Here is a 15,711-nt window from a genome sequence, read left to right on the forward strand (position 1 = left end):
GCTGTCTGCTTTCTGGAGCACAGAGCGAGCAAACCCCCAGCTCTATGACAGCACAAACACACCGAGAGCCTTCCCTCCCCGGCACCTTCCCCGCCACTGCTGGGGCTTTTCACTTCTCGCACGACAGCTTGTTAAATCTGCACCGGATTCCAAATAAACACCCGAACCAGCTACGTCGAATTACCCCCTATGTCTTTCCAAGCTTTAGGATCTGTCAGCTTCTGTCTGCTTTTATCATGGAAGCAGATCAGCTGGGAGCCAGCATCACTGCCTGGGGTATAAGAATGGGTTTGCTGGGGCAGTGCATGCTGAAGGCAAAAATCTGCCTCCTTCAAAGCATGTGCTCTTCTACAAACCCTGGCTGCTGCTTTTTTTTCTCTCCAACCATAGTTGCAAACATCACACTTGGTAAGCAGGAGCATCCGCTTTCCATTTGAAATGTACTAATTCCTTCAGGCTCTGTTGTCTTTTCACAGACCAGGATGCTTACCAAAAAAAAAAAAAAAGAAGACAGCAAGTAAAGAACAGGTTGTTGTCTCTGTCATTAACTTGGTCCACATTGAGGCAAATGGGTGTCACTAACTTTGTAATTATTAAAGAATAAAAAAATTATGTATTATAATCATCACAGCCCAGCCAACAAGCTCCAGGAGCGGACTAGAGGGCAGGGAGGAAAGGTCTTGATAATGAGCACCATAACTTTAAGATGACCCCTCCAAGAGTCAGCTCCCCTTGAGCCCAGGGAGAATGCAATAGTGAAGGCAATATTCTCTGCTCAGGCTCCATCTCCACCTTTCATGGTGAAGGGCAGAAGGCTGCTGAGAGTCAGAGAGATGAAGTGCAGCGATCATACAGATTTAAGATGTTGATAAATACGGGAGTGGAAAGCTATCTGGGCAGGCATGCCAGCTCCAGGGTCATCACCAGCTTCAACGGAAGGAGAAAACGAGCTGCCACCAGAGGAAACGCCTGCTTCTCTGCCAAGCTGCCACCTTAGGCTTTATGCTGGAGAAATGATCAATAGCAGCTGGCAGCCTTTGGTTCTGTGCGTCCAAGAACATCTGAAGACATTCATGACTGACGACCAGTCAACTATGTAAAGCACTAAATAACTTATCGGGATCTGCAGTTGCTAAAAACATATGCACGTATTGTCCGTGGGCCTCAGGGGCTACACATCCCACCTCACCCTGCGAGGGAAACGCAGACAAGCCACAGTGGCCGGAGTGAGCAGGTGCCCTGGGTTGAGAGACACAGGACTAACTTTTCTTCTAATGCTGGGGAAAATTACACTTTTAGAAGACTCTAATGTCCGAATTTGTGAAAATATTTACTTTATAGCCAGCCGGGCTCTGTGGGATTCAAGGTTTTAGTGTTTTCCAGCCTTGCCAGGGGCAGGGACAAGGAGGAGCAAGGCCTGGGCATTTGACCCAGGCTGGCCAACAGGAGTATTTCATACCATGAACGTCACATCCAATATAAATTAGAAAAGTTTACTGCGTAGCTCTCTCCCCGATGGCGGTGGGTCCAGACAACTCCTTGCCCCGGTGCCGGAGCCCTGAGCCCTTCCCTTCCTCCTGAAGCCATTGCGCTCCCAGTGTCCCACATTTGCTGTCCCTGCTGGGAGTGCACAGCTTCCTGTATATCTTATATCTGTATCGGGGTTAATACTGGTTCTTTAGTATTATTGTTAATTATTTAGTCTTAGTCCATTAAATCTATTTATATTTCAACCCTTGTGTTTCTTTGTGTTCCCCGATTCCCCTTTCCGGGTGGGGAGGGGTCATCGGGTGATAGAATAATTGTCTAACGACAATAGATTGTTATGGGTTCTCTCAAACCATAACAGCAGGCCAAGCAGGGTCCAGGTAATTAAAGACACTGGTAAAAAGGAAACCCAAACAAACCAAAGGACACAGCAGATCATCCAGTTAGAGCCTTTACAAACGAGCACCTCAGTAAGCCATAGCTGTGGCTCAGTGGGGTAAAAGAGGTACTAATTTCTGTGGGCATCAGTTGAAAGTCAGCATTATTACAGGGAGTATAAACGCGGTGAGATCATTCTGTTCTGTTGTCGATACACATTAAAAACAGAAAATAAAAATAACAGCACAGAGCCTAGCAGGACTGGGACGTGCTGGTTGGAGAGAGACCAAGGAAGGAACAGACTGCAACGAGCTGAACGACGCTGTATGAGATACAGAGATGTATCCAGACAACCTGCCCACAATATTCTGGGCTTATGCCAGTGCAGTTAGCTCCTTCCCACACAATGGTTTTGTGGGTTTTCAGACTCCCCCTCCCCCCCCCCCCCAAGAGAAGAAAATTCAAATAAACTACAAGGGGACTCCAGACAGTGGTGTCAAAAGGGGATGAATTATCTTAGAAAACGTGAGTGTCTTAGGAAACCTCCAAGCATCAGGATTTGCAAGCATCCAAGCACTCCCAGAACCAGGTTGGCCATTGCTTTCCAGCTCGCTGAACTCCTCATGGCCCTCCCATGATTCTTCTCTGTTCCTGGAGCCCCACAGAAGCAGAGATGGGGCATCAGCATCCATGTGGATGGAGGCCAGCAGAGCACAGGGCCCAAGTCTGCTGACAACCACTGAGAGCTAAGTATGAGTCAAGATTCCCAAGGGATGGAAATTTTTCTGGAATTTAGTCTTGTCAGCCACCTCCACAGGAAACAAGGGGTTAAAGCAGTGACTGAAAGGGCAGTGGTATTTACATAACAACAACCATGAGCTCAAGCCCAGCCTGTATCAACATTAGCAATGACTAATTCAATCTTCATTGAATTCAATTCAATGGGAAGAATTAGGGGAACACTGGAATACAGGGGAGCTGCTGCAAAACCTTCATTTCACAGACAGTTGATACTGAACAGAAAAATAAACCACAAAAGCAACAAAAATCCCAAAGTACAGCTAGCAAGTATGAACACCCCCAGCACTGTGTTCATCCCAAGATTCCTAAATTCCTCCATTGCTTCAGGAGGAACTTAATGAACCTCACAAACGCATTGCTCAAGGCAAGGATGTCTCAACAGCTTCAGCAGCAGCTCCAAAACCCCAATGCTCCCCTTGCCTCATCCCTTTTCCCTTCTCTCCAAATTTCTCGTAAAACATCAGGCCAAAATGCTGTTGTGAGGGTGCAGCAACCTGCTTCCATTTGTGAGCAAAGTTTTAACTTAGAGTTAGTTAAAAAGCTATTTTCACTTGCTTTCCTCTGTCTCCCAATACTCTACACAGAAACTATATATTAGAATTCAATTCCCTTAATGCTGTTTCTTCAGAAAAGATCTTGATGTCAAAATGGCATGGAAGTCCAAAAGCTGTTTACTGCATTATCTCCAGGTTCACCACTGAAACATATTATCAACTTATACTTTTCCTTAGCTAATCATTAAGCGTAAGCAACACTTTGCAAGTCCAAGAAGATATGAAGAGAATCTCAACAGGTTTATTATACATACACATCCCAGATAATAAAATAACTTACAAACACTTGTATATACATTTTAAGCAGTTCAGGAAACAAGATGCAGAGATTGGAAAACAACTGGAATCAGCAAATGCACCTTTTGAATCGGGCTGTTTCCTCTACTTTTTTTCCAGAAGAAAATTACATGATAAAAAAACCCCAAACATTTCTATTCTTCTGGTTACCACTCAAATGCTCATTTTCTCTTGCATTGGTAGTATATCAGCATTAACAGTGCAGTCAAAAACGTATTTGTTTGCTGAGCTGTATTTGGGTTTGCTCATGCTTTGTGATACAAGCCCCAGAAGTGCAAAGCAGGTATTATACCATCTTATCTAGGCAATGGAGGACAACCCTCCTGCATAGGATACTCACCAGTCTCACCAGAAAAATGATGCTCAGACAGGTAAGTTATAAGAATATATAAAACCACGGCCTGTAGGATAATTTGTCTCACCTCTACCAGAAGTCCTTCCACACGCAGATTACTCTGTCTGCCTCATGAGGACAGACAAAGCCTGTGTGTATCACACCAAGTGATAACCGGCATGCATCACGCTATTGCCCTGCAGCGCCTGGCCAGCCTGGAGGTGATGCAAACCAGCACCGAGGCTCAATTTTGGTCAAACAGCCAGTGCCAAAATTTGCATTAGTTAGATTCGCACAGCACCGTTGAAGGGAAGGAGATGGTTGTGGTGCAGTAGGAGGCAGAATTTGGTGCCAGGTCTCAGTAAATGACAAAACCAAAACATGCAGTGATTCAGTACAGACAAACCTTTTCAGCAAAATATTTCCTGTGTCTTGCTATCATCAGCAGGAATGGAGAAATGCCAGTCCTCCCCTAGAGAGCACAGAGAACGGGAGATTGGGCAGCTGACAGTATTTGAAGATATTTGAAGATCTCAGCACCTTACTACCTACATACCATCACTACACTAGAGGATGAACATCCTCTGCTGTGGCACACAGCATGGCAACAGCTAACAACCACTGAACTTTCAATAGTCAGGTAGCAGACTAAGACGTGTCCCCTTAACCATTGTCTCCATGACTTCAACTCACAGAAACCGGAAAAAAGATTAAAATGGAAAATGACAATACAGTCTGAAAAGTAACCACATAGAAGTGCCATCACCAGCAAGCCCGCCCCTTGCATTGTTTTCAGTTAGAGGCAGGAAGCATAATCGTAATACTTTTCTTGGGCATTAGCTCAGCAGAGCCAGAGGGGTCCTCTGGATCCTATTCCTTGCCTGCAGGAGAGCTCGCTCTGAAGATGAGACGACATGGTCTGGCATCCTCTACTGCTCAGCGTGCCAAAAACAGTCCACTTTCAGACCCCAAGAAGATATTACAGGGTAGCACATTTGAAGGAGAGCCCTCGGCAAACTGAGGTGTGCTCAACTGAATCGCAGAGAAATCATGGACCTGAAGCCTTCCTGTGTGACGCTGACAGAAACGCTCTTCTGTTTTTTAAAACTGAGGTTCATTCAAAGTAACACATGGGCAAAACAGTGATGCAGAAAAGAGCGATTCAGGCACAAAGGTGGATGTGCAGCTCGTTCTGGTCTTTTTTGGTACTCATGATGACAGAAGCCATGAACTTCAAGTAAGCATTTAAACATGCATTGCACAACTGCAATATAAAACTGATTCTAGTTATCTCTCGTGGAAACCTATGGCAATGCAGGCTAACAAGTGTACAGGATGCCTAATTAAAAATACTGCTAGTGTTTAGTCCTAATATCAGTTGTTAGTACAGGAGAACAGTAGTAATACGTCTAGGCACTTAAAAGTTGACAGAGAATTCAAGAGTGCTTTCCCATGCTTCCTGAAAAATGTATCATCCAGTCTACAGTGGTATCAAATGCTTATTTCTAGGACTTAGGAACACAATAATAAGAGGGAGAGAATGTGATCTGCATGCAGGTTAGCCTTTCTGTGAGCTATCTGCGTGTCAAGAATATTTGCAAAATTCATTATTATAAAAAAGGGGAGAGAGGGAAAAGAGAGTTTACTCCAGAAGAAACCAGCATCAAAATGATTAAGTCTATGACAAAATGAACAGGACAATGACCAAGGAAAAGATTTTGTAGGTATTCCCATTGCTTCTCCCTAGGGTTAATTATTTGGATGTAGAAAATGCAAGACAACCTGGAAAGACAAGAACTAAACTTGCTTCCCAGGCCTTGCCACCTCTAATAGCCATGACTGCTGACACTGAAAAGGTGAAAGGTGAAGGTGAAAGTGTAGGTGCACTGTCAGAGCATGGTGCTTGCCATGGAATAGCTGTTTTATGCTGACTGAGAACAAGGGAAGACAGCCCGTAGTCCCAGGACCTGCAGGCTGCCATGTCCACTAGGACTCCAGCAGTGTGTGCCACCTGCAGACCTGTGTCCCCTTTGACTCCTTCATTTCCTGCCAATGACTTTGCTCTTCTTCTCCGCTGCTGTTCTGACCCATAGAAATCCAGCCGATCATCTCTTTGCGCTTCATGCTGCGTCTGTTGTATATGGAGATCATTAGCGTGACATCAGAGAGCTGGAAGAGGGCAACCTGGAAGATGAAAGTCTCCTTGTAGACAGGGTTGGGCTGTCCTTGACGGATGGAGGTCTTGCAGCGAGACATCTCCTGGCCTACAGAGTTGAGCAGGCAGAGCTTTCCGTAGGTGTCTAGGACAATAAGAAAGAAAACAATATGTTTGCCACAGGACACAGACAAAATGAAAGCCCCAGGTAGTGAAAAACACCCAAAACACCTCCAAGTGCAGCAGCTTTGTCCACAGTGAATAACAGAGTGGGGCTGGACTGTTCTCCTTAGTAAAATCCATGGGATGAGAAGCAGCAGGTGAAAGCACCTCTTAGATTTCCTCATGTTCAGCTGGGGAGAAGAAAGGAAAGAAACTGATGCATGTTTCAGCCCTACTCTCTTGGGAAGAGCAGGAAATCTGGTTCTCAAGCTTGGCAAGCCTGTCTTAAGACCAACAGAAACTATGAGCAACTCTATGGATTCTCCACACGTAATGGTGTGTCTGCACCTTCCTTTCCTCTCCCTCATAACCGCTTCATTTGGAGCTGTCTTACCAGGGCTTCCCTTGGCTGCATTTGCCTCTCCACCACTTTCCTTTGGAAGAATGTTTCTATGACCTATTATTTGAGATAGCAAATGAAAAGGGTCCTGAAAAAGAAGGAAAGGAAACCTGCATACACAGTGAAATTGTTTGATCTTGCATGATAGTTTCAAGGCTTTTTTCCACATTCTCATCTTACTTTTTTGGTGAGCTCAAGGTCAATTTTGTTCACTATTTAAGTCAATACCGCCTAGTAGATAGATGGAAGGGATGGTCCAAGTCAGTGGTCCTGTAAACCCACCCTTAAAACTCCTGCTGCCTCCTGTATTAATCAGTTCACCTCTGTTATGTGGTCCCTAATACTGTGTGTGGTCTCAGGCAGTGCTCTGTGGTCCCAATGGTCCACAGACCTAGCTCAAATTTTCACCTCATTCCGCACGTGATGATAACAGATCACTTGGCTTGAAAAGTCCCCTCCTAACCCCTTTTATAATCTGTCCCCGGGTTTCTGCAAGTGAGTATTATTTCAGAGTGTGCTGAAGATAGGAAATAAACAACAAGCCTCCGTCTCTTGTCTACAGCATGTCTATCCTCTTCTGTTCCCGTTTGATGTGCTATTTTACGCACTTATCTACTGAGCAACACAAGGTGTGAAATTACACTTCAGGTGTGAAAACACTTCTGCATCTCCAAAGCAAGGCTCTCCACTCCTCTCAAACTGTTCCACTGAAAAAGCTGTCAGGAGACTGACAATCGAGGAGCAAATTGTGAGCCTGCACAGCTGTACAGCTACCGAGTTACCGTGGGGAAAGTTCAGTCCGATCATTAGCTGGGGGTGCTAGCTTGGCTCCCAGCTGGAGACAAAGTAGACCTTGCCAACAAAGAACCACTCGTTAGACAGAAAAGCAGATCTCCGATATGAAATAGCCTCCTGGTTGTATCTGGGAAGGAAAGAACTGCTTTATCAAGAGGTGGACTAATTCCCACAGTAACATTCAATTTTGGTGGCTGTTGAGGGACTGAACTCAGCAGCAACTTCAGACCCATCAGAAACACAATAGCCCAAAAGAGGACTCTCTTCTGGCTCGCCTCAATGCCAAACCACACAGGATAACTACCAGACACGATCTCTTACAGTACTCATAGAGATGTCACTTTGCTTTGTGCTGCCAGACCATAACGTGCGCTGAAGCATTCCTCATGTGGAAGTCCTTGTTGCTGGTCTGAGGCTGCAGGGAACTCCCTGGAAATAAAAATAGCTGGGCAGTAGGGGTTTTATGGATTTTTTTTTATGTGTTCACCCTCTTTTTTGTGAGGAGAGGATTTCAAAATACTGAAAAATCTCCACCAGGCTGATTTTTAAATACAAAAAAGGGGCTAATTTGTACAATTCCCTGTTCAAATTTTAGAATTTTTCTTTGTTTCAAATTGAAAGCTTACATTTTCTACGTAATTTCAGTGCATTTTCCAAACCAATTCCATTTACAGGCAGAAAGTTGAAGGGGCTTCTTTCTGCTGACATACAAGAGAGGTGAATGCTGAAACCCAAGAATTCATGGAGATGAGACCCTCTCTATTTGCTCCTGGGTCAATACCTCCATTTTTCTCTAGATATGTCCCTGGCATCGTATCACTTTCCCCACTACCCTCTGTGTTTTGCTGAGGGTGAGGGTGTTTGATGGGGGTCACAGTAGGGGCTGGGAATGGTCAGCAAGGGCAGAGCTTTTGTATGGAGCAGCACTGGAAAGGTCCTGCCCCTGGACCCCTGGCAGCTCCTGGGAGGGTTTCCCCAGCTGTGCCATGGCAGGGGACGGGCTGAGTAGAGAAGCAGGATGCAGCCAAGGACAAGGACTGCTACAAACACCTCGCTGCTATCCCATTTGAGCATGGCAATGTGCACCTAACAGCAAACAAAGTACTTTTTTAGCTTGTCTTCCCATGCTACTTCAAGGAAAGGTCACCCACGTATGCCTGTACCAGGTTTTCTGAAGAGATGGGAAGAGAACTGAGGTCTAGATTTTCCTCTCAGTAAATCTTGCTATCATCCTTCCTCCCGATTGCTGCCAGTATTGACAGCTCAGGTGCGATTCATCACACCTAACCACAGGTATGTATGTTTAAGCAGTCCCCTACAGAGACAATCAACTTATAGTCAATACCATCAAAGCAGCATATGACATAATTCAACAAAGATCAAGTAGACAATGTCACTATTACAGATGATTTAGATTTGAACACTAAAGCAAGTGCCACAGCTAAAACACCTCATAGGGTGCTGTTTCATAGAATCATAGAATGGTTAGAGTTAGAAGGGCCTTAAAGACCATGTAGTTCCAACCCCTCTGCCATGGGCAGGGACACCTCCCACTAGACCAGGGTGCTCCAAGCCCCCTCCAACCTGGCCTTGAACCCCTCCAGGGATGGGGCATCCACAGCTTCTCTGGGCAACCTGGGCCAGGGTCTCACCACCCTCACAGTAAAGAATTTCTTCCTAATATCTAATCTAAATCTCCCCTCTTTTCAGTTTAAAACTGTTACCCCTTGTCCTAGTGCTACACTCCCTGATAAAGAGTCCCTCCCCATCTCTCCTGTAGCCCCCTTCAGGTACTGGAAGGCTGCTACAAGGTCTCCCTGGAGCCTTCTCTTCTCAGCCCCAACTCTCTCAGCCTGTCCTCATAGGAGAGGTGCTCCAGCCTCTGATCATCTTCATGGCCTCCTCTGGACCCGTTCCAACATTTCAGGATGTCCCAGTTAATTTTCCAGGCAATGAATGGATTCATTCCTTGCAGTCATAAACTCTAAGATATCACATCCCCAACTGAGGCCTCAACTTTTGAAAGCAAGAAGTGATGTAGCTGGCTTTAAACAAAACCAAGCATCACACGACCAATGACTTAAATCCAACAGAGGTCAACGTCAGAAAATTAGATTTTTTCTTTAGTATACTGTACAGATCTGCTACATAATTCTGCACCAAAGCCCTATAAAAAAGCCCCAAAGTCTATATAGTACCAAAGTCAGTGGGGATTCTGCAGGTATCATCTGGATTAGGCAAGAATGTGCAGGATGGAAGGAGCCTACACGTTGGGCAGAGCTAATACCAGGAGCCCTATTCATCCCCATGTAAGCACAGGCACAAAACAGTGCAAGTGACAACTAAACCAGGCTGCTAATTCTTCTCAAATGTATTCCACTGGGTGTATTTTACCAGCCGAAAGCATCAAACTTGCCTGAACAGAAATAAAAGAGTAGGTGTGGATAATATATTTAGCATCTGAAATTTGCTTTGCAGAGCTGGTATGTATGAGGCTGAGCTGTTATCCTGCTTCACTAAGCTACATTTTAAGATTGTGGTTTGCCCTTACTGCATTGTGTTCCTTGCAGCATCTTTTTAGGTGTCTTATCAGGAAACACTTCCTAGTTCTCCTTGTCCAGGCTGGAGCTCTGAGATGAAAAGCTCTCGCCTCCGGTTGGCTTTGCCAAAGAAAATCCATCCCCAGATACAAGGTGAAATTAGTGGAACTACAGCAAGGATGAACTTGAATATTTACTGAGGAATGTATGCGTGAGAGCATCTATTCATTAGGAAGGCAAACATTTTCCAGCTAATTACATGCTCAGATTCCGTAATGGCCTCATTACTGTGGTATCTCAGCACTTTACGCTCTTCAGTGTATTTACTTTCATGCCACCTCTGTCAAGCACAAAAGGAGAAGAGAAATTAAGGCTTACATTCTTTAAAATGTCTAAGCACTCACCTTCTATTTAGGCACCTATCTCACTGACATGAAGAAGGGCAAGATCTCTTAATATCTGGGAGTGTCTGAGGCTGCAGCTTGCCCACGGTTACACAAAAGTCTGTTAAGAAGCAAGAACAAAGTCTTATTTTGCCAAGACCAATTTTAGCACTGCATCCACCAAGCTCTCTGTTCCATATAGGCTCTGGAACAGAAGTTGTTGCTACGGATCATTTTTACTCTAAACTCATCTTTCATCTCTGGTATGAGTGGATTGAACAATGTGCACGTATACATAAAAGATCAACACCTCTGCATTCAATACCAGAGTGAAAAGCACTAAATGAAGGAATGCTGCAAGAAGACAGACACATTTTGGGCTGGTACTGTATGATCTTACTCGAAGCTTGGCCAAACCTCTCCTCGTGCAGACTGCTCTGCCTCCACCAACACTGGCCCAACCATAAAACACTTCTCGAGAGCTCATCTGCAAAGGCAATCAGTTTATCTGCAGTTCTTCTAATGACCCATTTCTGTCATCATCCTTCTAAGGGAACTAACTGATAATGACAACTCAGGGGAATAATCAACCATAATTTATATGTTCTCGGTTTTGGACCATAGTGTGCATTCTGCTTTCAGTTACCCTGAGCTCCACCATTACTAATAAAGCTGACTCATGAACAAAAACACTGCAATACAAAAGCGTCCAACCCCCTCCTTGAATTTATATTTAAAAAGGAAATAGAAAACTGAAGACTTCTGACTGCTGGGATCTGTGGACTGTAGGGTACGACACAGCGCTGTACGGACCTTCCCACCATCACTCCGGGCAAGCCAGCTCATTTCCCAAAGTGGTGTAACCATGTCAGCGTGCTGCAAACCAGACCAATAACACCCGTGGTGAAATAAAGACTTGGGCCTAGAGCTTAACTTTCTTATCATAGAATCATAGAATCGTCTAGATTGGAAGGGACCTTTAAGATCATCTAGTCCAACCATCAACCTAACTCTGATAAAACAAACAAACAAACAAACAAAAACAAAACCAAAATAAAAGAACCCCCCACATTACTATACTATGTCTCTAAGCACCATGTCAACCCGTTTTTTTAATACCTCCAGGGATGGTGCCTCAATCCCTTCCCTAGGCAGCCTATTCCAATGCTTAATAACCCTTTCATTGCAAAAATTTTTCCTAATATCCAATCTGAACCTCCCCTGGCACAACTTGAGGCCGTTTCCTCTTGTCCCATCGCCTGTGACTTGGGAGAAGAGACCGACCCCCCCTGGCTACACCCTCCTTTCAGGGAGTTGTAGAGAGCGAGAAGGTCTCCCCTCAGCCTCCTTTTCTCCAGGCTGAACACCCCCAGCTCCCTCAGCCTCTCCTCATAAGACTTGTGCTCCAGACCCCTCACCAGCTTCATTGCCCTTCTCTGGACCCGCTCCAGCCCCTCAATGTCTTTTTTGTGGTAGGGGGCCCAAAACTGGACACAGCAGTTGAGGTGGGGCCTCACCAGTGCCCAGTACAGGAGGATGATCACCTCCCGAGTCCTACTCACCATGCTGTTCCTGATACAGGCCGGGATGCTGTTGGCCTTCTTGGCCACCTGGGCACACTGCTGGCTTCACCCAGCTTCACTCAGCTGGCATGCCCACACTCCTAGCCTACATAATAAATGGCGGCATTGTGTGGCAAAGCAGCCCCAGAGCTCAACTCTGTGCTACTCTGTACCATGCAGCTCCACACGATGTCTTAGTTTGAGACCCAGAAGACTGCTGCTCCGTTAGTCATGGTTTCGCCTCCCCATTGCCAGCAGTCTGGCTTCACCATGGCTTCACCTCCCCATTGCCAGCAGTGTGCCCAGGTGGCCAAGAAAGCCAATGGCATCCTGGCTTGCATTAGAAATAGTGTGACCAGCAGAAGTAGGGAGGTGATTGACCCCCTGTACTCAGCACTGGTGAGGACACACCTGGAGGATCGTGTCCAGTTTTGGGCACCTCAATATAAGAGAGATATCGAGGTGCTGGAGCGGGCGCAGAAGAGGGCAACAAAGCTGTGAAGGGCCTGGAGAATAAGTCTTATGAAGGGCAATTGAGGGAGCTGGGACTGTTCAGTTTGAGGAAGAGGCGGCTGAGGGGAGACCTCATCACTCTCTACAACTACTTGAAAGGACATTGTAGAGAGGTTGGTGCTGGTCTCTTCTCACAGGTCATCAGCGACAGAACAAGAGGGAATGGCTTCAAGCTGCAACAGGGTGGGTTTAGACTGGACATTAGGAAACAATTCTTCACAGAAAGAGTGGTCAGACACTGGAAGAGGCTGCCCAGGGAGGTGGCTGAGTCACCATCCCTGAATGTGTTTAAGAGTCGCTTAGATGTGGTGTTGGGGGATATGGTGTAGGGGAGAACTTTGTAGAGTGGGGTTGATGGTTGGACTTGATGATCCCAAGGGTCTTTTCCAACCGGAATGATTCTATGATACTATGATTAAACCAGCGGCGGGGCAGGAATGCTCTAAACCTGGTTCACTGCAGCTGGATTGAGAAAAAAAGCAGGAAGGAGAATTAGACCCAAGCTTTCGTCCCCAAATCCACATCATGAAAGTCCGGATTGGACCAGAGGTAGCTTGTGACCTATTCTATAAAACATACAAGAGCCGAGAGCTGCCTACTAAGTTGCTGAGGAGCCAGCTTTCCTTCCCCTATTCCACCAAGTCCCTGTTGCTCAGATCCCCTCTCCCGCAGCTGGCAGCGATCACACAAGGGAGAGGCTGGGATCTGGCAGCCTTCACGACACATGAGTCATCAGAGAACAGATCAGCAGTACCTTTAACTTAAAAGGCAGCAGAAAGCAGCGCACTGCTCCCTGGAAGCACTGTTTGGCCTGAGGAGAGGGAATTTGCCAGCATCAATGACTTGTTTTGCACAAGGAGATGTTGCTGTAGAGGGGCAGGAGACCACGGTTCCCTGGAAGCAATGCCCTGGTCTCTTTGGAAGGAAGGCTGCTTCCAGAGAGCCTCTGAGCTCAGCTGGTTGGTGATCCTTCTCTGCTGCCATATTTCCAGCCCATTTCACAGTGCCAGCCCTTGCCTGGGACACTGGCTGGGCTGCGGAGCCTGTTTACCACTTCCCTGCATGAGGTGCCCTGAGGAGGTGCAGCTTCAGTCTGGGCTTACACAGCTAAAGCAGAGCATAGACACCTCTCCAGGTGCACAAGGTGACTCTCCTCTAATAAGGGCATTTCAACACTTCACACAACATACACTGGGGTTTATGCATTGATGCTGCCTTGCAAAAGAGGGAATCTTATCAATGCTTATCAATATCTAAAGGGTGAGTGTCAAAATGATGGGGTCAGGCTCTTCCCAGTGGCGCCTGGTGATGGGACAAGGGGTAACAGACACAAGCTGGAACACAGGAAGTTCCATCTGAACATGCAGAAAAACTTCTTTACTTTGAGGGTGGCAGAGCCTTGGAACAGGCTGCCCAGAGAAGGTGTGGAGTCTCCTTCTCTGGAGACATTCAAAATCCACCTGGATGCGTTCCTGTCCAGCCTGCTCTGGATGACCCCTGCTCTGGCAGGGGGGTTGGACTCGATGATCTCTGAAGGTCCCTTCCAACTCCTACCCTTCTGTGATTCCGCCTCAGAGTGGAGATTGCAGCTTTAACCGAGAGCGTATCAGAGCGCATGAACGCACACTTGAGCCACAGCAACAATAGCACCTGATGCTTAAGCCTGGCTTTTCTCACCTCCAGCAGTGGTGATCGCAGGCATAGCTTTATTATAGAGCCTCTCATCAGATCTCCTGCAAACACTGCTCAGTAGAGTCACTGCAGATTTGCACTAAACATTCAGCTCCAACTGGAATTTGGAATTAGGAGATTTCTACCCTGGAAGAAATGGCTTTGTCTCCTGCTTGTTTTGGGAGGGGAAAAAAAAATTATTTCTTTTTCTTGTTGACAGCTATGGGATCACCATACATTCTACTTCAAATGCACTCCTTTGATGCAGAAATACCTTCGTTTTTATACCCAGCAAGTGTAACATGGATTATACCTTTCATAGACCTGTTAGAAATATAAAACTATTGAAAACATTACTGGATAACTGCATACTATCACTGGATGTCTAATTATCATGAAACATCCTCCACAAAAATCTCACAATCACTCCTGGAAAGTCCCTTATTCTGCATCTTGCTTCTCTGAGCCTCATCAGTTCCAGGCCTCACAGGGGGTGGGAAGAGCTGTACCAAGCCAGTCCATCCACCCAACAGTACCCAATACCACATGCCGAAGTCTACAAAAATATGGCAAATATGCTGATTCTCTCCCAAATATTCTCCCAGTCTCCAGCAATTTGTGACTCAAGAACTTCCTCAGTCAGAGGCAGTGTCTTCATATTTAATTGGAACAAAGTGGAACTTTCTTCATGAATTTGTCCTGTGTTGTACCGAACTCAAGCAGACTTCTAGCACCCACGACGCTCTGTAGCGAGGAACCCGACCGTGTAACTGCAGAGCTGCCTCCTCTTCAGGATGTGCTACCTTTTACGCTTCATTTTATTATCCTTTGGTTTTGTATCGGGAGAGACAATGAACAACTGTTGCCAACTCACTTTCTCAACACCACTTATGATTCCATAGACCTCTGTGAAATCCCTCTGCCCGTCTCCCTTTGCCATAGCATCATAGGAGGTGCAGTCTATTCAGCTGCAGCTTGCTGGAAACTGTTCCCATACCCCTGTTTCTCTCGGATACTCCTCACCACATCTTTCCAGTTCTACCATAATTGACTTGAATAGAGGGAGCCAGGACTGTACACAGTATTCACTACACTCGTGACTGTATATTTACAGTCAAATATCAATTTTTCATTTCATTTTTCAACCCTTAATTTGTTTTTTTCACTACTACTGCTGATCCTTGCGTGGACGTTTTCCTGGAGCTCTTTGCTATAAGCATTAGACATTTCACTCACTAGTGGCTCTTAGTCTGTCCAGATTAAGTTTGAATTCCACCCCTGCCCCCATGCAATACCTTCTGCTCATCCACACTTCATCTTCCACCTCACTGCCCAGCCACTTGTTACGGTGACACCCTTCTGGGGCTCTTTGCAGCTGGCCTCATCTTTACTACCCTGAACAAAACTTTCTTAGCTGATCTTACTGTAAGTTTATTCAAGCTATATTTAAGGACAGGCAATAAAAAGGTGCAGAAGGAGGAGTGGTCTTGTACAAGCTTACTGTGACCGATTGGCAAGTGCTTGGCAGCAAGTAGCTGCCCAGCATCTCTACTGTTCTGTTAACCAAGCTCCCTGGAGGACTTGCCCTGGTACAGATCCCCCTTCTATTACTGGTGAGATGGAAACATGAATTACAAAGCTTTAGGAGCTCAAGCAAGTTCAGAGCAAAATACACAGG

The 15,711-nt window shown here is 45.9% G+C and overlaps 1 protein-coding gene across 2 annotated transcripts in view; it reads right to left on the reverse strand.

Moving 5' to 3' along the window:
* Positions 1-5,838: 5,838 nt before the first annotated feature.
* SYT16 (synaptotagmin 16) overlaps positions 5,839-15,711 on the reverse strand; it is a 44,432-nt gene continuing 34,559 nt past the window's right edge. For both annotated transcript variants that reach the window (XM_074149446.1, XM_074149445.1), the window contains one exon: positions 5,839-6,152. In XM_074149446.1, the coding sequence (XP_074005547.1) occupies positions 5,839-6,152 (314 nt within the window). The remainder of the gene's footprint in view (positions 6,153-15,711) is intronic.

This window comes from Numenius arquata, chromosome 6, assembly GCF_964106895.1.
Source record: "Numenius arquata chromosome 6, bNumArq3.hap1.1, whole genome shotgun sequence".
In the NCBI taxonomy this organism is placed as follows: Eukaryota; Metazoa; Chordata; class Aves; order Charadriiformes; family Scolopacidae; genus Numenius; species Numenius arquata.